This window comes from Trachemys scripta, chromosome 4, assembly GCF_013100865.1.
Source record: "Trachemys scripta elegans isolate TJP31775 chromosome 4, CAS_Tse_1.0, whole genome shotgun sequence".
In the NCBI taxonomy this organism is placed as follows: domain Eukaryota; kingdom Metazoa; phylum Chordata; order Testudines; family Emydidae; genus Trachemys; species Trachemys scripta.
The window spans coordinates 125498964-125525105 of record NC_048301.1 but is presented as its reverse complement, the minus strand read 5'-3'; the positions used below and the strand labels follow the sequence as shown (position 1 = coordinate 125525105).

General features: G+C 47.4%; 1 protein-coding gene across 1 annotated transcript; it reads right to left on the bottom strand.

Moving 5' to 3' along the window:
• Positions 1 to 12467: 12467 nt before the first annotated feature.
• LOC117875825 (chitotriosidase-1-like) lies at positions 12468 to 25453 on the bottom strand. Its single transcript, XM_034767313.1, has 10 exons — positions 25308 to 25453; positions 24694 to 24723; positions 23148 to 23349; positions 22509 to 22565; positions 22010 to 22160; positions 21167 to 21291; positions 18095 to 18221; positions 15288 to 15470; positions 14946 to 15062; positions 12468 to 12843 (listed from the first exon to the last, which is right to left on the bottom strand). The coding sequence occupies exons 1-10, from the start codon at positions 25330 to 25332 to the stop codon at positions 12703 to 12705; spliced, it is 1158 nt and encodes a 385-aa protein (XP_034623204.1). The 5' UTR covers positions 25333 to 25453; the 3' UTR covers positions 12468 to 12702.
• Between the last annotated feature and the right edge of the window lie 689 nt (positions 25454 to 26142).

Genomic DNA, 26142 nt, shown 5'->3' with positions numbered 1-26142 from the left:
ATTCTGCAGGGAGAACAGACTCAGACATTGTTAAGAGGTGGACTGTGGGCCAAATCCGGACCGCCAGATGCTTTTGAATGGACTGTGACATCTTTTTATTGACGTATTATTATCATTATTGTTGTTTCTGTATTTTCTCTGGAGTCTGGACCTTGACTATACCTTGACTGAGGAATTTGGACCTTGACAAAAAATAATTGATTATCCCTGGTTTAGGGCCTGAATCAAAGCATTCGGCAACAGGTCTGCCCCCAAACTGGGTAGCAGCAATGCGGGCCACATAGGACTTCAAAGGTCCCAGTGTGTTTCTTCAGAACAAGCATTCTCTCTCAATCCAGCCTGAGCCTTTACCATGCAGCTGAGGACATAGCAACTCATCGCACTGAAGAAAGAGGAAGGCAGCTAAACCTAAAGCAAAACAACAGGAGAGAAGTAAGTGATTATCTAATCCTCTGAGGTCTCTGAATCTCTAATTTGCTGCTCCAGCAGTTCAGCACCTTGGCGAGATGCTGCCATGCATTAGATCTCAGGTCAGATATGCTCCTAGCAGCTAGCAATGTGTTGTGGCCAACAATTCCATACCCATGAGAATGGAGCTTTCAGAATGGAGCTGGCCAAAAAGGGTCCATCAAAACTTTTTTTTTCCAATGGAAAACTGTGGGTTTTTTTCACCCAACTGTCTGCTCTCCTTGGATCCCCCCCTCCCTTTTTGAAAGCTTTTCAGTTTTAGATTTTTTTAAATTATTATTAATTTTTTTTGGCTGAAAAGTCAAAATTTTCCATCGAAAAGTCCAACAAAATGATTTTTGTTTGGTTTTGTTGACATATTCTGCAGAAGCAAAACCCATTTTCCAACCAGCTTCACTCAATATTGATCTGACTAGAGATGGAAAAAAAATATAATATTGTGCAGCCCCCAGCTGCTCCTGGACTGGGGAGTTTCATTCTCAGAGACTGATTCTGCCTTCTTTTTTACACCAGTTTTAACCTGGAATAACTCCACTGGAATGAATGGAGCTGTACTGTGTCAAACAGGTGAGAGAGGAGAATGAGATCCAGCCATGGACAAAGGACACATCTCCCTTCCAAATGTGCCTGACATCTGGGTCATTTGAGAAACAGACATCTTTTTGAACACGCATCCCTTTCCCTTTGAAAAGGGACTGGGACCGATACTTCACTACCCTGCATCTTGAGTCGTCACTTTCACCTGTACAAGAGGGTGCACTGTTGGTTTCCAAGTTACAATTCCTTCCCAGCTCCCATTTCACCCTTAGCAACATCACCAGCATGGAATCCCTCTATAACATCTGACTTATCTAAATATCCTGTATGTCAAGAACTCTCCAGTAAAACCCACAGTTCCAAACCCTACTTCACCCTCACCAGACTTACCAGTCCAAACGAAGGTGTGACCCATGCTGGTTGCAATTGTTCTGCTTGTGGTGGCCCAGAGAATGGATCTGGGTTCTTCTACATTCCTTTTATGGATCTGGCTGTTACACCCACCCCAATTTACAGGAACTCAGCAGCCATGAAATAAAATAGGAGAGACAAGTTCTTCCTCTTTGCCATGAAGGGATTTTCCGATCTGGGAATGACGGCGCAATCTCCTTTCAGGATGGGCGGAGGTGTTGCCATCCTGTTTTGTTTCCATTCTCCACGTGCCTTTTGGGAAGTCACTCCCATAGGGAAAACCTGAAACAGAACATTGGTTACCTTGCAGATCAGCACCTTGCCTTGAGGTCACATTGTTAATCAGTAGCAGAGCTACAAACAGAAGCCAGGAGTGCTGATTCCACAGTCCCCTGCTGTAACCACTACACAATATTCCCTGCACAGGATGCATTTGTTCACTGTTATCGTCAACACTTTTCACTGTATATAATATTACACGCAAAAAAATACATCAAAAGGATCCGAAGGTTGCAAAGGCAAGCACTCAAAAGTGAGGAAATGTCAGAATTAAGGTGGACCTGGCAACCTTAACTCTGCCCTCTTGTGTGTATGCATTACATATAATCCTCAATGACACGCTCACATACTATTTTTCCCCGTGCCTCATTGAGTGCACAGGATGAATGGTGCTCACTGAATGCCCAGCTATTCAATATTTTGTTTTCTCCTCCTTACTCAGAGTGCGGCCTGAAGCCTTATTTACTTACCTTGCTCTGAATAGAGAATTATTAATTTCCTCACGGCCTTTTCTATGGTGTTCATCACAATAATAGCTGAGCATGTCACAAACATTAACTGATTGATTTTCACAATACCCTGTGCAGCGAGGTGATACTATTATCCCTGATTTATAGGTCTGGAAATGAGGCACAGAGAAATTAAGGTCAAAAGTGGCCACTAATTTTGGATGACCTACTTGAGGCATGTCACACCTCATACGTCAGAGTACTTAGCATTAAAAAGCACGGTGCATGCTCAAAGCACAGCTCCCAGTGACTTCAGTGGCAGCTGGGAATGCTCGCTCCCAGGGTCTCGAGTTGGGCATCTAGAACACATCGTTAACGGAGGTGTGCAAAGTTCAGTTTAAGGGAGTTGCCCAGCAACATATGGGAACTCTGTGGCAGAAGCAGGGATAGAGCCCAATTCTGCAGGGCAGCATACAGTTGACTTCCTCAAGAGACCGTCTTTTTCTCATCCTGAAGTCCCCTGCCTCATTCACACACACCTTCCGACTTCTACAACAAATGAGGCAGGGTTTCTCCAGGCATCAGCCCCCTTCACTACACCCCCAGAGCAGATCCATCCTGTGCACTGAATGAGGCAGAGGTCCTGTGGAAAATATAGTAGGTGATCATCAGGGCCGGCTCTAGGATTTTTGCCGCCCCAAGCAAAAACAATGTTGGCCGCCCTCCCCCCGCTTTTTTTCTTACCCCACCCCCGGCCCCACCTCAACTCCGCCCCTTCCCCAAATCCCCAGCCCTGCCTCCTCCTCCAGGCTCTCAAACCTGGGAGGGAGGGGGAGAAGCGGCGCGTGCGCCGTGGCCACTCAGAGTCTCCCCCTCCCTCCCAGGCTCTCAAACCTGGGAGGGAGGGTGAGCAGCGGTGCGCGAATCAGCTGTTTCACGCGCCGTGGCCGCTCGGGATCTCCCCGTCCCTTCCAGGTTTGAGAGCCTGGGAGGGAGGGCGAACAGCGGCGTGTGAGTGGCAGCAGTAGTGGAGGTGAGCTAGGGCGGCCAGGGCACATTTTTAGGGGCGGCAGGGGCAGCATTCTGACGCCAGCCATGCCGCCCCTAAAAATGTGCCGCCCCAAGCACCAGCTTGTTTTGCTGGTGCCTAGAGCCGGCCCTGGTGATCATGTCATTAAAGACTTATCATACATACAAGGGGGCCAAATTAAGGTCGCAATGGCTGCCTCTGACCATGGAGAAGTAGAACGGAGCCTTGAAAATCCCAGGGGTCCTCATTGTCAAGTAATTTAGACTGTAACATCTTTGGAGTAGGAACTAGAGCTGAGCAGGAACCAGAATTTCTGTACCGTGGACGAATCAAAGAAGGTTTGCCCAGAACTGTAACAAAACATCAGATATGCAAAAATTTTGACTGAATGGATATTTAAAAAAAAATTCTGTCTGGCCAGCCAGCTTCCGGACTCTCCTTGTGACCAGCTGCTGGGGAGCCAGTGCTCAGTAGAGCCCAGATGTCCTACATCCCTGGGCCAGCTGTAGTAGGGACCATGTCTATGTCTCCTGTAGTACAGCTCCTAGCACAATACCATAACATAGATATTTATTAATGTCACCCTAAAAGAGTGCCCCGTTAGGACCTTTGCAAATCCAGACTGCTGTCAGCGAATGCCAAAAGCACTGATGGTCTTCACATGGTATTTCCTTTACCCCAAACCATATGGGGCATATTAGTAAAATCCCTTGGGAAAATGAAGTTAGAGCCTGTTTCCTTGTTAAATCTGTTGTGGATTATTTACCAAGGGGAATCTTTACTGCGGAGATCTTAGGGTACGATCCTGAACTCAGGAGCTGCTGCCCTCTCAAGTCACAGTGCCAGCTGACAGATGTTAAAACACTGCAATCATTCCAGTTCTCCTGGAATAATGAAACAACAAAACTAGATTTTGTTCAGATCATTTCCTCTGCTGGTGTAAATGGACACAGCTACATTGAAGTCAATGGAGCACCGCCGCTGTTTGCCAGCTGAGAATCTGGCCCTTCTCATCTAACTGGCTATTTGTACGCATAAATAACCACGCTGGGAGTGTAGTCATGGCAATGACATATGCAAATTAGGTGTACACACTCACACACACTTCAGCAGTGCAATTATGCACCAACTTTTCTGGAAATCTGGCCCAGAATTTCATATGTCTATGCAACGTGACTAGACTGCAGAGCACGTAATCTAAAATATCAGACAATAATCATCACTGAGTGGTTTAGTTCATTTGAAGACACAGCTTGTTTCTTGAGAGAAAGGATTGGAAATTTCTTCTCACCATCCTACACTGCCAACCCGTGGAACCAGGAATTTTGTCTGCAAGTCCTTTAGGGGATCCAATATTAGACAGAAAGTCACAGCTCCAAGGGGTGGGTGCTTAGAAAGAGAAATCTTTTATCTGCAGCTTTTAGGATGAGACTGAGAATGCTGGTTTTGTTACCTTCTCAAAGAACAGCTTCAGCTTGCAGATTTCAACAAGTTACAGTAATTCTAGTTCTCTTGTATTCAGGAGTCCATGGAGACCTTCAGCAGCTAAATCAAATCTATTGTTCTCAGACCTTTAATTACTAACTAAAGAGCTGTGCTTGTTTACTTAGCTTGCAAACTCATCTGGAGAGGAAACTGAACAGAGCACTATACCAGATTTCATACAGGGTCCTGCAAATGACAGGGCAAGACACCCGTAAGAAATTACAGAGGAAAGTAGGCCTGGAATCCCATATCTGTCCACCCCATCACACCCTACTGAAAGCAGTTATAATTTCTCTGCGAGTATCTGCTTGTTGACTGTTGATCCCCTGACCTGATCTTGGAGGATTTATAGTTTTGGGTAACATATAATTTCTTTGCTAAGCTAGGGTTACCATATTCAAACATTTAAAAAAGAGGATACTCCACGGGGTCCCAGTCCCGCCCCAACTCCGCCCCTTCCGCGCCCCTGGCCCTGCCCCCGGCCCCGCCCCAACCCCATCCCTTCCCTGCCCCCATTCCAACCCCTTCCCCAAAGTCCCTGCCCCAACTCTGCCCCCTCCTCTGAGCACCCCGCATTCCCCCTCCTCCCTCCTGCTCTGATCTTGGTTGGGGGTTGCTAAGTGCTTTCCTGCTCCCCACTCGCCCTGCAGCCTCTGTGCCCCCTGCTCCCCACTGGCCCTGCAGCCCCTGCACCCCCCCACCCCTGCAGCCTCTGCGCCCCCTGCCTGCCCTGCCCCTGCATCCTCCTGCCCCTGCACCCTCTATGCCCCTGCCTGCCCTGCTCCTCCTCGCCCTGCAGCCTCTGCACCCCACCACCTGCCCTGTCCCTGCGTCCCCCTGCTCTTCCTCGCCCTGCAGCCCCTGCCCCCCCACCCCTGCAGCCTCTGCGCCCCCCCGCCTGCCCTGCCCCTGCACCCCCCTGCCCCTGCGCCCCCCTGCCCCTGCCTGCCCTGCTCCTCCTCGCCCTGCAGCCTCTCCCCCCTCCCGCCTGCCCTGCTCCCCTGCTCCCCTGGCAGCCTCTGCCTGGCGGGGGCTTCGGATGCTCAGCGGTGACCGGGGCAGCGCGGGTCCCTGCAGCCCCGGCACACGCCGCACTCCCTGCCCCGCTCCGCAGCCTCCTTCCTGCCGCGCGGGGTGACGGGGCCGCAGGAAGGGTCCCCCAGTGGCCGGGGAGTCCCTGCCCGCGAGGGAAGCCTGAGCCGCTGGCTGGGCCCGGCTTCCCCATGGTCCTGCGGGCTTGGTTGGGGTGTGCGGTCCGCCTGGCCTCCAGGGGCAGCAGCGGCCCCTTCACCGCCTTCTGCGGCTGCGCCCCTTCCCCCGCCCGAGCTCGCTACAATGTAGCCGGGTGGCTGGGCTGCACTGCGGACCCGACAGGTTGTGCTGGGGCCGGGCGGACCCTGGCTTATGCTGCCTCCCTATTTCCCCGGACATGTCCGGCTTTTTGGCAATTCCCCCCGGACGGGGATTTGAGCACCAAAAAGCCGGACATGTCCGGGGAAATCTGGACATATGGTAACCCTAGCTAAGCATGCTTAGCATGTTATGAAGTCTGTGACAGCAAGTAGGAGAACACACATAGTTGGGTTTTTAGGCTTTTCTATGGTTAAAGGCTTCGTTTTTTTAGTGGGAGGACTTGTGGGAGTAGTCATACCAAAGGCTGAATCTTAGCTAAAAGCTGGTAGGCCCAAGAAGATAAACCCAGATCACCAATTCTGAACTTTCATTACGAGACACAAACAAGTAACCACGAAAAATACAGTACACCACAGAATTCTGCAAGAAAGCAGTGTTGGGGGAGGCCTTTAGCAATCTGGTAACAAGGCAGTAACTAGGTAGTTAGACCACAATAACATATAGGAGTTATTAAGAAATGTGTGATGTCGTTTATCAATATTCACAATTAAAGGCATAGCTATGGAAAGCCAGAATGCCACATGTGAATAATGGGCAGGTATTAATCTTGTTATGGTCATGGAAATTGATCAGCTGTGGTTGTGTATCTGATAATGTACATAAAGGAGTATGGTATTTTCTGTATTATTAGAGCTAGTGGCTTGAGTCTATAGCAGGGGTCAGCAACTTTTCAGAAGTGGTGTGCCAAGTCTTCATTTATTCACTCTGATTTAAGGTTTCACGTGCCAGTAATACATTTTAACGTTTTTAGAAGATCTCTTTCTATAAGTCTATAATATATAACTAAACTATTGTTGTATGTAAAGTAAATAAGGTTTTTTAAATGTTTAAGAAGCTTCATTTAAAATTAAATTAAAATGCAGAGCCCCCCGGACCGGTGGCCAGGACCCGGGCAGTGTGAGTGCCACTGAAAATCAGCTCGCGTGCCGCCTTCGGCACACTCATAGACTTTAAGGTCAGAAGGGACCATTATGATCATCTGGTCTGACCCCCTGCATGCTGCAGGCCACAAAACCGTCCCTACCCCTTCCCTTGATTCTGCTGTTGAAGTCCCCAAATCCTGTGTTTTAGTGTGGGGCACATTGTGGCTCTGGCCCAAATCTACTCTCATCGGTCACTTAGAACAGTGGTTCTCAACCAGGGATACATGTACCCCTGGGGGTACGCAGAGGTCTTCCGGGGGTACATCAACTCATCTAGATATTTGCTTAGTTTTACAACAGGCTACATAAAAAGCACAAGTGAAGTCAGCCAAGCTAAAATTTGATACAGATAATGACTTATTTATTCTGCTCTATATACTATACACTGAAATGTAAGTACAATATTTATATTCCAAATTATTTATTTTTTAATTATATGGTAAAAATCCAAAAGTCAGCAATTTTTCAGTAATAGTGGCTGTGGCACTTTTGTATCTTTATGTCTGATTTTGTAAGCAAGTAGTTTTTAATTGAAGTGAAACTTGGAGGTATACAAGACAAATCAGACTCCTGAAGGCGGTACAGAAGTCTGGAAAAGTTGAGAGCCACTGACTTAGAAAATACTATTTCTCTAATTTACTTTTCACTTGTGTGTGTGTGTCTCTGTGTGTGCACACAGGCTTGAAGTGAGTGCCAGAGACCCTAATGGAAAACACCTGGGGTAAGTCTCATTACCTTCCCCAGCTGCAAAGGGATGGGTGAGGAAGCAGCTTGCAAACAGTGATTGGTGGAGAAGGTGGGTGTGTGAAATCATGGGCCCTTAAACACTGCATGTGGGGTGGGTGTGTCTTTTCTTCCTCCACATAGGTAGCCTGTTAGGGAAGCTTAGGGCAAGAGGTTGGAGCTGTGTTGCCCACAGCAAAATGGAATGTAGTTTAATGTTGGAGAAAACAGGCTGAGTTTTATTCTCTGCATTGCCAACAGGCATTTTCTTTCTAAATGTTATGGACTAATTTGTAAGTCTAGATGCTTACTCAGTATTTGGTTGGCTAGAAGCCTTTTTCCTCTTATTTCTTAAGTCAGGAGGTGGGGAACTATAGGCAAAACTCAGAATCCTATAAAACCACTGGAATCAATACACATAAAGCTTCTAAGAAAGAGAACAAGGATGGCAGGGGGGCTAATACTCAGGGCGGAGAGACAGAATCTAGGTCTATTTAGGGTCATTGAAAAAATAAGGGGATAACAGAGTAGCTGTGAGGCTTGAATCATCTGTGGATAGTACTTTGATTTCATCAAATAGAGGAGTCCACTCAGATGGCAAAATATGACCCTCTTTCTCTTTAAATTATTGTCCTGTACTGTCACTGGGGGATGTTTCAGATGCTGGAGGCAACTTGACAGTTACTTATTGATTCAAAGATTTTCCCATCTCCATTCACAGGGGAAGTTTGTGAGGGAAAGCCAGCTATACAAAACTAATCTCATTTGTAGCCAGAGGTGTATTGAGTGCCCTGAAAACCCAGCATGATCCATCACCTGATCTAAAACCCAGGTTTGTCTGGGTTGGTGGTCTATACAAACAAAACAAGTATCCAGCTTTACTCTGTTTTATCAGTCCACTTGCAAGATAGGCTCAGCATTACTGCAAATAACAATCTCAGGGTCCACCCAACCTAATTCTAAGGGGGAAAGGGAAAGTTCCTTTGTCTGTGTGCTTCCTGGGTTTGTATTTGAAATGCATGCTGATCTATCACCACAGGAGACAAAATGAAAGCACAAATGCAGTTTGAATCTGGAGGGGGTGGTGGTATGTGTGGGGGAGGAGGATGGCGGCTTTGAAGTTGTTGAGTATGGAGATGAACAATCTGAGTCTCAAAATATGAGCAATCCATAAAACACTCTTGCAGAATGTGATTCTACTCTTGAGGGACATCCCCAGAATCTGGGGCAAGGGACCCCACATTTTCCTAAATTACACAGATTTCAGAGTAGCAGCTGTGTTAGTCTGTATCCTCAAAAAGAACAGGAGTACTTGTGGCACCTTAGAGACTAACAAATTTATTAGAGCATACGCTTTCGTGGGCTACAACCCACTTCTTCTGATGCATCTGAAGAAGTGGGTTGTAGCCCACGAAAGCTTACGCTCTAATAAATTTGTTAGTCTCTAAGGTGCCACAAGTACTCCTGTTCTAAATTACACAAACACTTTTAAATTGACTTTAAAAAAAATTGGGTCTCTTTTAAAAGCTAGGGAAGGGGGGGAAATAACTGGATAAAACAGGGAGGACTCACTGCCAGGGGGAGGATTTAAGACTCCTGTGAACACTTGGAGAAAGAAGCAAGGAAAAGGAATGTTTCTATGTGCATAGGGGAAGTAAACTATCTACCAACAAGCCGGTGAAAAGGTTGATGTTGCCACAATGATGAAGAATCATAAAGCCACTTTTTTATAACCCTAAACAGACACACTTACTGGGATAAGGAAAACAGTATTATTCCTAGAGACTTATTTTTCTTTTTCTTTCACTTAACTGTAAAGTTTCTGCCTTCAACCCTCCCCAGTCCCCGCCTGCCTGGCTTTTGCTACAGATTGAAAGAAATGGAAAACAGATGGGTCTATCCATGCAATTCAAGTCACCAACCAGTAGGTGTCAGTGTTGCTTGCTTTTCTATATCAATGTGGCAAAGAGGTGCTTCCCTAGCAGGTAGAAGAAATGTTCTGTAATATACTAGAAACAGTGGTTCAAGTCCTAGCTTTGGCTCCCTGGAAGCTGCACCTCTAGAGGTTGCTAACTATTCATTGTTCCAAAGCAAATCAAGATCTTGAAGTTGTCCAGGGCCCTCTGTAGATTTACAAATGCCAAGTTGTGTATATTAGTCTTTATAAAAGATCAGTGGGACAAGACAAATGCAAGTCACATCTAGGTCAGTAATAATCTATTTATTACTGACCTCGGAACCAATTGTAGGAGTGGGCTGATAAAGTTTGTGGATGACACAAAGCTGGGAGGTATTGCCAATTCGGAGGAGGATCGGGATATTCTGCAGGGAGACTTGAATGACCTTGTGAATTGGAGTAACAGAAATAGGATGAAATTTAATAGTGAAAAGTGTAAGGTGATGCATTTAGGGATGACTAACAACAATTTTAGTTACAAGCTGGGGACGCATTGGTTAGAAGTAACGAAAGAGGAGAAGGACCTAGGGGTCCTTGTAGACCGCAGGATGACTATGAGTCGACAATGTGACGTGGCGGTGAAAAAAGCCAATGTGGTCTTGGGATGCATTAGGCGAGGTATATCTAGTAGGGATAAGGAGGTCCTGCTTCCGTTGTACAAGGCGCTGGTGAGACCTCATTTGGAGTACTGTGTGCAGTTCTGGTCTCCCATGTTTAAAAAAGATGAACTCAAACTGGAACGGGTACAGAGAAGGGCCACTAGGATGATCTGAGGAATGGAAAACCTGTCGTATGAAAGGAGACTCGAGGAGCTCGGGTTGTTTAGCCTGACCAAACGAAGGCTGAGGGGGGATATGATTGCTCTCTTTAAATATATCAGAGGGATAAACACCAGGGAGGGAGAGGAATTATTCCAGCTCAGTACTAATGTGGACATGAGAACGAATGGATATAAACTGGCCGTGGGGAAGTTTAGGCTTGAAATTAGCTGAAGGTTTCTGACCGTCAGAGGGGTGAAATATTGGAACAGCCTTCCGAGGGAAACGGTGGGGGCGAAGGACCTGTCTGATTTTAAGATTAAGCTAGATAAGTTTATGGAGAGAATGGTTTAATGGGATAACATGATTTTAGTCAAAGGAACAGCGTGCCATGGCAGGTAAATAGTATAATGGCTAATGAGGGTCAGGCTGGAGAATCTTGCCTACGTGCTCGGGGTTTTACTGATCGCTATATTTGGGGTCGGGAAGGAATTTTCCTCCAGGGTAGATTGGCAGAGGCCCTGGAGGTTTTTCGCCTTCCTCTGCAGCATGGGGCAGGGATCGCTAGCTGGAGGATTCTCTGCTAATTGAAGTCTCTAAACCACAGGATTTGGGGACTTCAACAGCAGAGTCAAGGGAAAGGGTAGGGATGGCTTTGTGGCCTGCATCATGCGGGAGGTCAGACCAGATGATCATAATGGTCCCTTCTGACCTTAAAGTCTATGAGTCTATGAGAATGCAGTGTCAGTAGGCAGCTATAGTACCATGTGAACTTTATCCATAGTTGATATAAGGGAAACGAAGAGCTACCAAATGGACCTTATCTCCCAGCCAGATCCTGAGTTTTGTCTCCTTCAGAAATACAGTCATGATATGAGGCCCCTAATGTTTATACTTGACCTAATTTCTCTCATAAAATGGCCTGCAGAATGAAAACTCTGGAAAATAGCTATGCTAAGCCATTGACTAGAGATGAGACATAAATCTTGAAATATTAAGCTGTTAGTTTTAGCAGCCGTGATAAGGGCCGGACTTCTTTGTAATCCGTGAATGTTTCTCTTTCTAGGCTAGATCCTCAAAATGTGTTTGAGGAAATGCAGGTACAGACAGGAAACCTACATGGCCTAATAAACTTATCATTGGCACAACCGACTGTATTCACGGCCAATTGCACCAGTTAGGAATGAAAAGGTTTTCCTTTGGACAATCACTCCTTTGATATATTGGACAAAGTTTGTGATGGGGAGAGTGTCAATTGTAATAGCATCAGATTATTACAAACACTGACTTCTGTGTCATGTTTCCTGTGAGCCATAAAAAAAGTGTCTTTTGTGGCATATCTCTGTACGTCCCGCCTCTTAATCTACCAATGTTTGTAAAGTACCTATCATCCTATCCGTGCAATACGAAGGAGCAGTGAAAGTCGGTCAGAAGGGACAGTCAGTTTTCTCTTTATCCTGCTTTGTGACATGGTCACTGGCTTCTACCTTAGAGTGCATTGCAAGATATTCTGTTTCATGGAAGAATGGTTTGATGAAGAGAGGTGTGTGTGTGTGTGTGTGTCTCATTCTTGTAACCTTCAGTTCAAAGTGCAAGGGTCACCTTGCAAGTGTGCAAGGATCATCCTATCTCCTATTAGTGAGTTCAGCGCCTAGGACTTGCTACTGAGAAGGCTCCTCTGGCTTCGTTAAATCTTTGACAGCTGCATCCATCATGAGTTAGATTTTTAATCCCCCAAAGGAAATTTTGTCCTATGGGAAATTGTGCTCAGTTGATCAGATCGGATAAGAGGCAAAGTCTCTATCTCTGATCCCATTTTGTGGGTGTGGCCTTCAGATGCTGATTTTTACTCAAGTGGTTCTGTGTTAAGCAAGTATAGATCTTTGGGCTTCTTAGCATATAGTTTATTAATCTATATAAGTAGGAAAATGTAAACCCAGATTCAGTGTTTGTGGTCCCCACCTTTCTCTTTATGGTGGATAGTTTTAGCTGTAAAGCAACCCCTTAACACTTAAAAATATGAAAATAAGCAGCCACTCGTACACATATTTAATAACAAATGTTACTGTCTCTGGTTAACAGGGTTTTTTTCTCATGTCCCGAGGAGACTGCTGCTGCCATTCGAGTTTTATACAATTGTTATCTTAACGACACCCAAGCAAAGCTAACTCAGATCTACTGTCAAAGTAAATCAATATGCTTCCAAAACCTACAGTGATCACTTCCCTTGTATATATTGGAAACTTTTGCACTTCAATGCAATCACTCATTATCTACCAGCATTCAGCTCACTCTTCAGTGTCTGTGTGAGAGGGTAAGCTCCTTGATGGCAGAAAGAGCCGCTGAAATCATCCAGATCAAGGGACCAAACCATGGCCCCTCCCAAAGCACCACGCTTCAAATATTTAACCTAAACGAGGGAAAGGGAAAAAACAGATGGCGTGAAATGAGGCACAGACATTTAAATGCCCCTGTGCTATTTGAGCTCCGTCAGTGGGCATCTCCTTTCAACATGTTACTAAAGTGAGAAATAGCCCCGAAGAGGCAAGAGGGGTGAACGGGACAGCTTCTCTCCAAACTTTTTCTAAGATCTTGAACTCTCTTTCTATTTGGGCAACAGGCTTTCTTGTGAATCGTATTTAACACTTGTTCCCTGCTTGACCTTCCTCTGGGACCTAAGGGAGGGATTTCATTGTGTTAGTGCAGGGAGTCTCAAACTTGACTGCACCGTGACCCCCTTCTGACAAAAATTACCACATGACCCCAGGATGGGGGACCAAAGCCCAAGCCCCACCGCCCCAAGTGTGTGTATGTGCGGGGGGGAGGGGGAGGCAAGCCCAAGGGCCTCAGCCCCAGCCAGGGGGCCTGTAACCTGAGCCCCGCCACCTAGGGCTGAAACCCAAGGGTTTCAGCTTCGGCCCCCGGGGAATGGGGCTCAGGCTTTGGCTTCAGCCCTGGGCCGCAGCAAATCTAAGCCAGCCTTGGCAACCCCATTAAAACAGGGTCATGACCCACTTTGGGGTCCCGACCCACAGTTTGAGAACCCCTGTGTTAGTGAGTACTCAGCATAAGAACGGCCATACTGGGTCAGACCAATGGTCCATCCAGCCCGGTATCTTGTCTTCTGAGAGCAGCCAGTGGCAGATGCTTCCGAGAGAATGAACAGAACAGGGAAATTATCGAGTGATCCCCCTGTTGTTCAGTCCCAGCCTCTGGCAGTCAGAGACTTAGGGACACCCAGAGCATGGGGTTGCATCCCCGACCATCTTGGCTGGGTCCTGTCTGGTACCCACATGTTGCGGGGGGTATTGGGAGCTGTCTCCAGCATCTGCTTTTTATGCTTAAACACCGGCTCTGAGAGCTGCATTATTTCCCTGGGCAATTTATCTTGTAAAATAGGGCTTCCGATCCCAGATCCCAGTGTGGTGGTGGGGCCTGGCTACAGCACAACGTCCCTTGGCAAAACACAACGGAGAGCTCCAAAGTGCAGTCTGGAGTGTGATCCCGGTTTAATTGACTGGGAAAAAGAATATTCCCCCTAAACGTAATGGGTGGAAATACATAGCTCAGTCTGACACTGATCCTAAGCAGTCACTGCTGCACTGTGTGTGTGTGTGTGTGTGTGTGTGTGTGTGGTGGGAGACTAACTCCTCATTCAGTGGAGAGTTGCCTTCTCTCAGGACAGCAAGAAAAGAATGACCCTTCCTCCCTGCATGGCTCTCAGCTGACCTATCTGTGGTAGGTGTAGCCTACTTTTCATCAAGCTAGGCTGTTTTTTTGTTGCCTGTCCTTAGAGAGCTGTGTGGCCTCATACTTGATACTGACAGTCCTCCTCATGTTGCACTGTGTGTGTCATGCACACAGCCACCCCTGCCGTTCCCTTGCCCCAGATGCTTAGAACTTGTTTCCTCAGTTCTGATTTGAATACTCGATCCAAGGCAAGTTGGAAGATTTAGAAGTATTCATGCCTGCGAGCACCTGCACAATTTTTACGATATGTTTTGGGGAGGAGGGTGCTGACAATTCTTTCTCCCCCCTGCAGAATTCAAACAGGTAAACTCTTGATTTCTGTTCGTTTTTATGCTGCCTTTTGGGCTGAGAACACAAGAAGCTGTGGCCCAGAAGAACAACATTTTCCCTGAAATGCGTTGTAAGCACATGAAAGCTTAGAATGGAAAAGTGGGAACGGGCAGCTTCCACCACCCCAATGGTGTTTGCTTGTCGTAGCAATAGAGCTATGATAATACAGCTGTTCAAATAGTCACATTCCTCCAGCTACTTTTGTTTAATGTTCCCATATAGAATTGGCTGGGAGAACCTCAGCCTGAGTGGCGATGGGAGCCAGATACGGTGGATGAAACCCCATGCACGTTTCCCAAAATGAAGCTGTTACTCTTGCCATATGACTTGGGCGAGTGGCCATACCTCTCAGCGGAAAGTAGGTGTCATGCTTATTGGCGCCAGACGTTGGGTCGTTCTCGGCCCAAAGCAAATGGTTGAGACCCTCCTTACCTTGGCTTTAATGCTCTCCGTGTCATCGTACCCTACCCACTGGTTCCCTTTATAGGAGTAAGGAACCTTCTGCTCCTCGATCAGCTCCGTGGTGGCACCTTGTTTAAAGGTGCAGATCTAAAACAAAACACATTGGAGGTAGGATGAGGCTATGGGTATTGGTCGGAGCCAGTGTGATCGGGATGAAATGAAAAGTAGCCTTTTTCTCCTTGGCATGCAGACTGAAACCATTTTCATGTTAGAAAACTGAGCACGGCTTCCCTTTGATTATGCAAAATCACAGATTATTCTTATGGCTGCTTCCCCCAAAGTAAGCCCAGATGGAACAAATATGCTCCTTACCTCATAATAGGCTAAAAATCCTGCTTCTGAAGTGAAAGGGCCTGGCAGTCCTGCCTTGGAAGCCTGGGCCCCAACGCCTGTATCCAGCGTGTCAAGGGTGAAGCTCCGCCCATAGGTTGGGATTCCCATGATGATCTTCTCCCCTGGGGCGCCCTTTCGCTTCCAGTGTCTCACGGCGTTGTCCTGTTCGAAGGAAATATTAAATGTGTGTTTGGCAGCTTAAACGGAGACCTGGTTTTTATACCGCCCTGCAGTGCTTTGGTACAAATTCTAAGGCTTCCCAAGATATGGCTGCCTACATGTCTCCATTTTTCCAGCAACATGCTTCTGGACATTGAACATCTCTATGCAAAGGATCCGGGTCAGTTCCAGCCTGCTCCATGGCTACAGGGGACTCCGTTCCTGGGGCCAGGAAACCATCCTGCAGATAGTATGATAGCCAGTGAGAGGGCACAAGGAACCCCAATTTTCCAAGTGATCAGACACTTCACGAGCTATTGGGCTGGCCCTAGAGTGGGCCAGAAATGGGTGACAGCTGTTGAAGGTTGTAGGAAATATGGGGCTCTTCACCATCAGGCTAAGACGCATCCGTTCCCCCCGTTATTTCTGTCGTTAGGGTGACAAACCTAAGCCTGAACTTCTGAAAGGGGAGACAAAGACATGGGCTCAGTTCTATTGGTTAGTGTCTTCATGCTCAGGGCACTGATAAAAACTAACCAGAGCCCCCCAAAAGATGCAGGCCGGAGCTGTGTCAGCCGGAGTGACACCGCTCTGCTGAAAGCAACAGAGGGTCCTGTGGCACCTTTAAGACTAACAGAATCTGCTGAAGAATCAGCCATTGGGGTCCTAGATCTTGCCTAAGAGAGTTCTACATTAGTTTACATTCAGTAATGGAGTTACTCCTGGATCTTATTGATGGGAGATGAGAATGTTCTTTCTTGCCACCCTGTCATCTCCTCTTTCTGGCCTCACCATTTGGATTGCTACATTGTGTATTAGAACAGTGGTTCTCAAACTTTAGCAACCTGAGGATCCCCATTTTGATTTAAAAATTTTCTTGGACCTAGAGTTACCAACCATCCTGGTTTTGCCGGAAGTCTCCTGGAATCAGGCCTTATCTCCTGGAGGCTACTGAAGCCAAAGTGGGATATTTTAGGCACTGAAACTCTGTCAGCACAGTGGGGCTAAGGCAGGCTCCCTGCCTGCCCTGGCCCCGTGCTGCTCCTGGAAGCAGCTGGCACATTCCTGTGGCCCCTAGGGGAGGGCCGGGGGTGCCGTGTGCTGCCCCCGTCCCCAGCGCTGACGCCGCATCTCCCATTGGCCAGGAACTGCAGCCAATGGGAACTGTGGGGGCGGTGTTTGCGGGCGCGGGCAGTGCGCAGAGCCCCCTAACCCTTCCCTCAGGGGCTGCAGGAATGTGCCAGCTGCTTCCAGGAGTGGCACGGGCCAGGGCAGGCAGTGAGCCTGCCTTAGCCCCACTCCGCCACCGCCTGGGAGCTGCCCAAGGTAAGTGCCTCCTGGCCAGAGCCTGCACCCCCCCAATCTCCTTCCCCAGCCATGAGCCCCCTTCTGCACCCAAACTTCCTCCCAGAGCCTGCACCTCACCCCCTCCCGCACCCAATCCCCTTTCCCCAGACTTGAGCCTCCTCCCGCACCCAAACTCCTTCCCAGAGCCTGCCCCCCTCACCTCCTCCAGTACCCCAACCCCCTGTCCCAGCCCGGTGAAAGTGAGTGAGGGTGGGGGAAAGCGAGCAACGGAGGGAGGGGGGATGGAGTGAGTGGGGGGGGGCTTGGAGAAAGGGCAAGGCAGGGGGAGCCTTGGGGGAAGGGGCGGGGCAGGGGCCGGGCAAGGGTATTTGGGTTTGTGTGATTAGACAGTTGGCAACCCTACTTGGTTCCCCAAGCCTGCTGCTCAGCCCCAGGCCCTGCCCCCACTCCACCTCTTCCCATCCCTGCTCCACCCCTGCCCCTCCTCTTCCCCGCCTCTTTCCACCCACTTCCCTGAGCGCACCCAGTCCCCGCTCCTCTCCCTCCCTCCCTCCCTCCCAGTGCCTCTTGGACGCTGCGGGACAGCTGTTCCCCAGCGTGCAGGAGGCGCTGGGAGGGAGGGGGAAGAGTTGATCAGCAGGGTCTGGGGACCCCCTGGAATACCCTCATGGACCCCAGTTTGAGAAACACTGTATTAGAACAAAGGGGCCAGATTTCTTCTCTTGCTTAAAGCTGTTTTGACACAACTGCAACTCTTGGGCTTCAACGGAGTTACTCGTGACTTTCAGCTCGCATCTATGCTGGGACTGCCAAACTCCTCTCTGGTGTGATCCAAGCCAGACTTAAATCCCAGACCACACCGGACTTACCTGGAGATACTAAATACAGTTTTTAAAAAAGACACATTGCTGTCCTACACTATCTGCCATCAAGTAACTTTGGGCAGCAGGTTTTAGCCCAACACCAGCATCTGAATGTCTTCAGGAGAGCTGGAAGGATATGGTCGTACTGTTGATGAACTTCATCCCATGTGCCCCGTCATCTGTCAGCACTGAAAATACCCCTTGACCTGCCTTACTGTGTTGTAGGAATGTTGGCAAAGTACAAGGCTGTTTGTACTGAGGCATGTGGAGGAGTCGGGGAGTGGTGTCTGTCAAGCATCGCTCACAATCATGAGTTTCTCTAACTACTTGGTAGCTAGCTCAGTTACTGTGGAAACAGTTCCAAAGCAAGTCACTTCCTCACTTTCAGAACTTGTGTTGCTTGTAAAACTTTAGGTGGCTATGGGGAGGAGAGACACAAGGATCTTTGTCACTTACAACATTGTTGTATGCAGCAGTTCTAAGGTCTTTCTTTCCCTTGTGAAGAGGACTGACGTGTCCTGTAGTCTTCTCCCAGGAGGCCCCATGGAAGTCATAGGACATGAGGTTAATAAAATCCACAATCCTGCAGGAAAAGAAAAAGAGAATGAGATAAGTTACATAACCCAAAATAAACATCCCAAAAATGGCACGCAGGAATAATATGTGGCGAGGGATCGACAACCTAATATTTACATTTGGATCTGGGTTAGGTTTAATAGTTTTGAGGCTGAACTGGAATCATAGAAGATTAGAGTTGGAAGAGACCTCAGGAGGTCATCTAGTCCAACGCTCTGCTCAAAGCAGGACCACTCCAAATAAATCATCCCAGCCAGGGCTTTGTCAAGCCGGGCCTTAAAAACCTCTAAGGATGGTGATTCCGCCACCTCCCTAGGTAACCCATTCCAGTGCTTCATCACCCTCCTAGTGAAATAGTGTTTCCTAATATCCAACCTNCATCCTCTTTGGAACCCCCCACCCCCTGCAGGTAGTTGAAGGCTGCTGTCAAATCCCCCCTCACTCTTCTCTTCTGCAGACTAAATAGACCCAGTTCCCTGAGCCTCTCACACAATGAGTGTGTGGGTTTGGATTCACTGATAAGGTGTAATCTCTTGCAAACTGTCTTCATAAGATTTCAGCCCAACATGTCTCATCTAACAAGATCTGCTGACTTTCTCTGTTGGTGAGACTTCTGCTATCTTGAGAGGTAGAAATAGTGTGAGGTCATTCTGCCACGAACTCAGCTGTACCCAAAAGAAAAAAAGAACATGGACCATTTCTGGTTCTGGCTTGAAACATAAGAACGGCCGTACTGGGTCAGACCAAAGGTCCATCCAGCCCAGTATCCTGTCTACTGACAGTGGCCAATGCCAGGTGCCCCAGAGGGAGTGAACCTAACAGGTAATGATCAAGTGATCTCTCCCCTGCCATCCATCTCCACCCTCTGACAAACAGAGGCTAGGGACACCATTCCTTACCCATCCTGCCTAATAGCCATTAATGGACTTAACCACCATAAATTTATCCAGTTCTCTTTTAAACCCTGTTATAGTCCTAGCCTTCACAACCTCCTCAGGCCAGGAGTTCCAAAGGTTGACTGTGCGCTGTGTGAAGAAGAACTTCCTTTTATTTGTTTTAAACCTGCTGCCCATTAATTTCATTTGGTGGCCCCAAGTTCTTATATTATGGGAACAAGTAAATAACTTTTCCTATTCACTTTCTCCACACTACTCATGATTTTATATAACTCTATCATATTCCCTCTTAGTTTCCTCTATTCCAAGCTGAAAAGTCCTAGCCTCTTTAATCTCTCCTCATATGGGACCCATTCCAAACCCCTAATCATTTTAGTTGACCTTTTCTGAACTTTTTCTAATGCCAGTATATCTTTTTTGAGATGAGGAGACCACATCAGTACAGAGTATTCAAGATGTGGGCACATCATGGATTTACATAAGGGCAATAAGATCTTCTTCTCTATCCCCTTTTTAATGATTCCTAACATCCTGTTCGCTTTTTTGACTGCTGCTGCACACTGTGTGGACATCTTCAGAGAACTATCCACGATGACTCCAAGATCTCTTTCCTGATTCGTTGTAGCTAAATTAGCCCCCATCATATTGTATGTGTAGTTGGGGTTATTTTTTCCAATCTGCATTACTTTATATTTATCCACATTAAATTTCATTTGCCATTTTGTTGCCCAATCACTTAGTTTTGTGAGATCTTTTTGAAGTTCTTCACAGTCTGCTTTGGTCTTAACTATCTTGAGCAGTTTAGTATCATCTGCAAACTTTGTCACCTAGCTGTTTACCCCTTTCTCCAGATCATTTATGAGTAAGTTGAATAGGATTGGTCCTAGGACTGACCCTTGGGGGTCCGTTCCATGTTCCATTGAACATGGAAACAAAACTCTTGTGGCAGGAGCATTCCTAATATGTGATTGAGTTTCAGAATCCAGGTTCTAGTTTTAGCGCCTCTAACAGCAGACAATGATATGGAACATTCTGGGTAACTGTACATGGCCAAGTATATTGATTATGTACCTTAAGAACTGTCATATTGAATCAGACTCAGGATCCATCTAGTCACTATCCTGTCTGATAGCGGTCAGCACCAGATATTTTAAGGAAAATCCATTGGGGACATTTGTGGAATGAATCTGCTCTAAGGGAAGTTTCTGTCTAACCTTGTCAATTGATGACTGGATGATGGCCTGAGCTGTGAAGATTTATAGCTCTTAAAATAAAAAGCTAAACTAATGTAGTCTAATCCTTGTCCTTTATCTTGTGGCAATGAGTTCCACCGGCTAATCTCTATTGTAAAATTTCCAGTGGCATTCATGTGATTTCATGTTCCCCTTCTGTTGCATGATGAGATGGTAAATAGGAGCTGGCAATTTCACCTTTTCTATACCATTCACTATTTTATTTCTCTTTCATAACCCGTTACTCATCTCTCTAAGCCAGTCTCCAATGTCTCTTTATGGAACTCTCTCCAGGTGTCTAGTTTTTTGTTGCCTATCTCTTTATATATAAATATTTGTATGCGTATGTATCCATAGATCTCAAAGCACTTTCCAAAGGAGGTCAATATTGTTATATGCCCATTTTACCCATTGGGAATCTGAGGCATAAGAAGGCAGTGACTTGCCCAAGGTCACCCAGCAAACCAGTGGCAGTGCTGGGAATTGACCCGAGCTCTCCTGAGTCCCCGTCCAGTGCCCTACCCACTAGGCAATACTGCCTGCCAGAACCCCGCTGTTTCTGCTGTATCCTTTTTTGAAAGAAGGTGACCAGCATTGAACATAGTAGTGTGGATGAGGATGTACCACTGAATTATATGACATCACTGGAGCAGTTTCAGGATGATTCTCTTCCTCATTCGTCCTAACTTTGTTTTCCTTTTTTTGACAGCTGCTACCCGAGCAGATATTTTCACTGAGCTGTTCACGATGATGCTCAGGTATTTTTCCTGATTGGTTACAGCTTCTCTAGAAGCCTTTAAAATAGTATCACTGGATACACTTACTTGGAGATTTTGTCGACTTCATAGCCTGTGTCAATATTTATCCTTCCAGAGGACACTGCAGTACTAAGTAGAAGTTTCTCTTTTCCGGTTTTCTGAGCTTCCTTCTCAAATGCTGTTGCTAGATCCTAGAGGGTATAAGAAAGCAGTTCACCTGAATATCTGAATTAACATAGGAACTTCCCACATTGGATTACACCGGGGGAACATCTAGCCCAGCATCCTGTCTGACACTGGTCAGTACCAGCTGCTGCAGAGGAAGGTGCAAGGAACCCTGCAGTGACAGTTCCATGGGTGTTCCTATCTAGCCTCTCTGAGGTTAGCTTCTGATTTGAAGTTAGGAGTGTTTAGATCCTTTCTGAAACTCCTGGTGGGTTCTTTTAAAGCTGGTTAGTTTACTTCTGGATGTTCTTAGGATCAGGATCAGCGTGCCAACACTTTTGTACTAAGCCCACATTTCTCCATCTCCCCAGGCTGAAGCACATGGGTTGTAGTGAAAATGAGACACGGGAGGGTCCCCGCACCAGTGTGCCTGGAGGAAAAGGAACTGAGCTATGTTCCTCATGGGGATTGTTCAGACCTTCCAAAGTCTGACACAGCATGACTGTGTTGTTGCTCTTCCTAAATGTTCATGTGCCTCTGAATTCCCCTTATGTCCAAACTCTTTCTGAAAGTGGTTCCATCTCTATGAAAGACGGACAAAATTCACCTCCCCAGAGATCTAGCTCCACTGGGTGTGTGATGTGCTGTTCTGGGTGCAGCAGGCTGTGAGCTTGACATGTATGTTCTGCCATTGTTGGGTAGCCCTTTTTCAGACGGTGATCGCACCCTCTGGTTTTATTGTACCTGAATCAGAGAAGTGAAATGTCTCTTATCCTTCCTCCCTGGGTAAATCCAGGCTACGTCTAATCCGTCAAACTCATGCGTCCGGAGGAACTGTACCACAGAGCGGACAAATGTCCAGCGATTAGCAGCCGAAGAAGCCATGTTGGAGAAGCTAGAATGAAAGTGACATGCCTCCTGTATTCATGTATATCACAGTATAGATCCCCAGTACTGTTTGAACTGGCTACACTCAATATGCACACTTCACAGCTGCAAACTGTCCATTACAGGGACAATAATAACGCAGCAGCGAAGCACACTAGACATACCCATACTCCTTTACATCTGCTCTTGGGGGAACCAATTTCCCTCTTCCTCCACCTCCATGTTTATAAGCTAAAACTTTCCCAGAGCTGGAGGTGGTGGGTTCGAGCCCGTCGCTGTTCCGAGCAGGTGTGTCACGAGGGTCTATTAACTTCCACACTCAGAAGTGGAACAATACTGCAGATCCCAGTATTACCGTTCGGTTCCCATGCTTGATCCTCCAATGGACAACAGGGTCTTCAGGTTCTGATTCCTGAGGGGTGAAAAGTGCATTTAAACGATGGACGCTTGGCTTGGCTATCTTATGGGGAATCTTTCACTCGACAGACTTAGTTCCCTTCCCACCGACTCCCCCTGTCTGCATGGAGGTGGGTGTCGGGGGGAAGGAAGGGAGAGCACGGCATTCGGATCCAGCTAGCACAGCGGGCCCTGTGTGACTGCCATAGCTAATGTAGTTTGGAGAGCTTTGGATGATCTAAACTAGGCCTGGGGCGGTTTCAGGCCGGGCCTACCCAGGATGAGTGGAATGCTGGCTGACTTGCTTGCTCAGGCTCTGCTTAGCTGTGAATCCAGCTCCGAACCAGCTGCTGGCGAGACGTGTGGAGCAGCTGCTCCCCTCATCCTCTGTCACGGAACTGGGTTTGACGTGAATGCTCAGCAGTGGAGCTTTGTTTAATTCCCCGCCCCTGGATGCTTCCTGTTGCTTTCTGGCTACATGCACTAGCCCCTCTTTTCCCCCGAGGATGACACGATGCTCCCTGGGAAAACTCTCACCCTTCGAACTGAGGGTGAGCCTTCCCTCCCACAGCTGGGGCGCGCTCCACATGTTACTCACTTGGCTTTAAGGCCATTGAAAGCCTCGTAAAGTGTCACATCGTTCCACTCCACGGTGGTGATCTCGTGGTCGCTCATGCTGGCAAAGGCATAAATGAGGTGGGTGCAGAGATGGGGGTCGATGTCATCGGGGAGGAAGCTCCCCTCCCCAGGCCTGTACTGGGCCCAGTTGGTGAAGTAACAAACCAGCTTAGAGGCAGAACCTGGGGAGACAGCGAGAGGACTGGGTCCCATGTAAACCTGAGATCGCTGTGCTATCTCTGCCACCTCCCAGGGATCTCCCAACAAGACAAAAGCCAATGGGCCCGAATGGCCTCTGAGTCCTCTAATATCAATACAACTTTGTGAGTCCATTGCGGTTTCTGTTGCATTTACTTTGGGGCCTCGGGTAGACAGTGCTCTATAATGAGAGGCCGTAACATGGCACGACCCTTACAGGGCAGTGCCATGATAGAATCTTCCTGGGGGCGCCCAGGCCCCACCTGATAAAATAACCAAGCTGTGATCCGCAGGATGAATCAAAATGTACTAAGCCTTATCGTGCCTACGGCAGCTTGCGATGCTAGAAGGTGCATCTCCCGTAATGCGAGAGCCAGGTAAAGGAAAGCCAAAGGAGGAGGAATCTTGACTTGAGTTCTGAAGGATGAAAGCAGCTCTGTGATCCATTCCCCCCGTCCGTGACTCAGCATCATGGTGCACCTTTGTGCAATTCTAACAGACAGGACTGTAGCCTGCAGAGATCGGGGATTTATACCTGAAAGCCATAGATGGAGCAGTCGATATTAACCACAGAGCACTGAAGTGGGGACACTAGACTGCCCATGCTCTACAGTAAAACACCTAATCACTGGAAGAAGTGGGTTGCCTCTGTCTCTCTGCCATGGGAGTAGCTGAGGGTACATCTACACTACAGGGGGGAGTCGATTTAAGATACGCAAACTCAGCTACGTGAATAGCATAGCTGAATTCGACGTATCGCAGCCGACTTACCCCACTGTGAGGACGGCGGCAAAATCGACTTCTGCGGCTTTCTGTCGGCGGCGCTTACAACCACCTCTGCTGGTGGAGTAAGAGCGCCGATTCGGGGATCGATTGTCGCGTCCCGATGGGACGCGATAAATCGATCCCCGAGAGGTCGATTTCTACCCGCCGATTCAGGCGGGTAGTATAGACCTAGGGATTGAAGGGGATGCAGAGAAGGGGCAGTTTTGGCTGGTGGTGGTCTCAGGCAGGGAGGCAGTGGACATGCAGCCAGAATGACCCCTGCAGTTCCTCCTAACCTTGCAACTTCCCTCCTTCCTTTTCAAATGATTCTATGCCTTTGCAGGATGCGAATAGGTCTGGCACAGTTGTTTGGGAGCTGTTTTGAAGGAGAAGGACTTTCTTCTTCCGCTTTTGAATTCCAGGGCCCAGTACAAGCATCAAAAATCCCACCCACACTGGAGCACTTACTAAAACCCAGCAACTTTTCTTCCCCATCCCCTGTGATCAATCACGTTTCTATTGGCCTCTGTAAAACCAGGTGATAATGTAAGCTGGCTACTTACTGCATTGTAGAGACAGCAAGAGAGTGAAACCTAGAGAAATACAAGAACAAGGGTAAAGTGTACTATTGACCTATCTTTGAGATCCTGTGGACTGCATGAGAATAAAGTAATATTGGTGCTTTGGATGATAAATCCCCCACCTCCCTACTCCCAAAGAGGCATATGCACATGTCTAAGAAATCTTCACAAAGGCCTTAACCACACCTTATTTTGCACCTGCAGTTTGGTGCCTACAATTATTTGTGGGTGCAATTTAGGCCACTTAAATGTTGAAGCACTTGATTGCAAGCACAAATTGAAAGCCAGAATTTGGAAATCTCTTCTTTTTAAAATCTCTTCTGAACGTTTAAGAACTTTTCTGCTTGACCCTTCACAAAATTTTAGATTTTTTTGAAGCATCTTCAATTACTGTCTTGCTTTAAAATTTGCTTTGTGGTGACCTTTGTCACAAGCCATTAACAAATGAGTCTCCAAAATACATCCACCCCAAGTGCCTGTTTCATTGAGATTTCCCCAGCCGGGAATCCCATTGCGTCCATTTCACCAAACTGCCGTACAACTTAGGAGCTATTCAATGACACCCGTTACAAGAGTTAAACTATCCCCAGTCTTACCAGCCCAAATGATTGCCTGTCCCATGCTGGGTCATACAGCTGTGCTCTGGATTCTGTCACTGGGGTATGGAGGAAACAGTATCTGACTGCCAAATGGTTGGTCTCTGCTTTTCATTGTCACTTTTTATACCTGTCTTTCACAATAACCCTGATTTACAAGAACTCAGCATGTTCTTTTTCACAAAGGAACAGTCTTATTTACTCTGTCTCTCTGAGAACTCAACTGGCTATTTTTAGCGAAGGAATTCTTGTGCAATTTTAGCATGCGCTGTTTGTGCGCTTGTGTAGATTTTGCAATACCTACCATCAGCCTGGCTCTGGCCTGATGTGCAAACACAAATGGTGCCGAGGCAAGGAGCGGGAGACCTTGGGTACACATTTCTGGGATTTATTACTGTTCTTGAAGATGTAGAGCAAAGACTCTTTAAATAGTGTCATTGTACTGGAGAGACTTGCGTAATCTCCAAGCCTCATTCTCTTATCATTGCCTGCAAGCTCCCACTGCAGCGAGATTGGCCCCAAAGGGGCTCAGACCCTGATAAGCTTTGTTGTTTTTTTCACTTCTGCTATTGTGGTTACTTCGCCAAGGGATGGGTGTTACGAGAAACTGTTTGGCTCGCTTTGATTCCCAGCATGACCTGGGTCAAATCACTTCCTCTGTGCTGCTGAGGTCCCGGCAGTAAAATGGGGATCATGCTTCACAGAGCAGTGAGAATGTTTTAATGCATTTATATTTGTCTACCCATAGCACCTTCGGGGCCAGGCTCTCCAAGGATGGAGGAATGGCCGCTCCGGACCAGACCATGGGTCCATCTAGCTCAGTGTCCTGTCTCCA

Excerpts from the sequence above, each read along its gene's own strand:
- LOC117875825 (XM_034767313.1), bottom strand. The coding sequence starts at position 25,332 with ATGGGACAGGCAATCATTTGGGCTG. Across the intron at positions 24,724-25,307 it reads ACAGGCAATCATTTGGGCTG|GTTTCACTCTCTTGCTGTCT; the intron begins GTAAGACTGGGG and ends GTATTTCTCTAG. Across the intron at positions 22,161-22,508 it reads TCAAGCATGGGAACCGAACG|CTTCTCCAACATGGCTTCTT; the intron begins GTAATACTGGGA and ends CTTTCATTCTAG.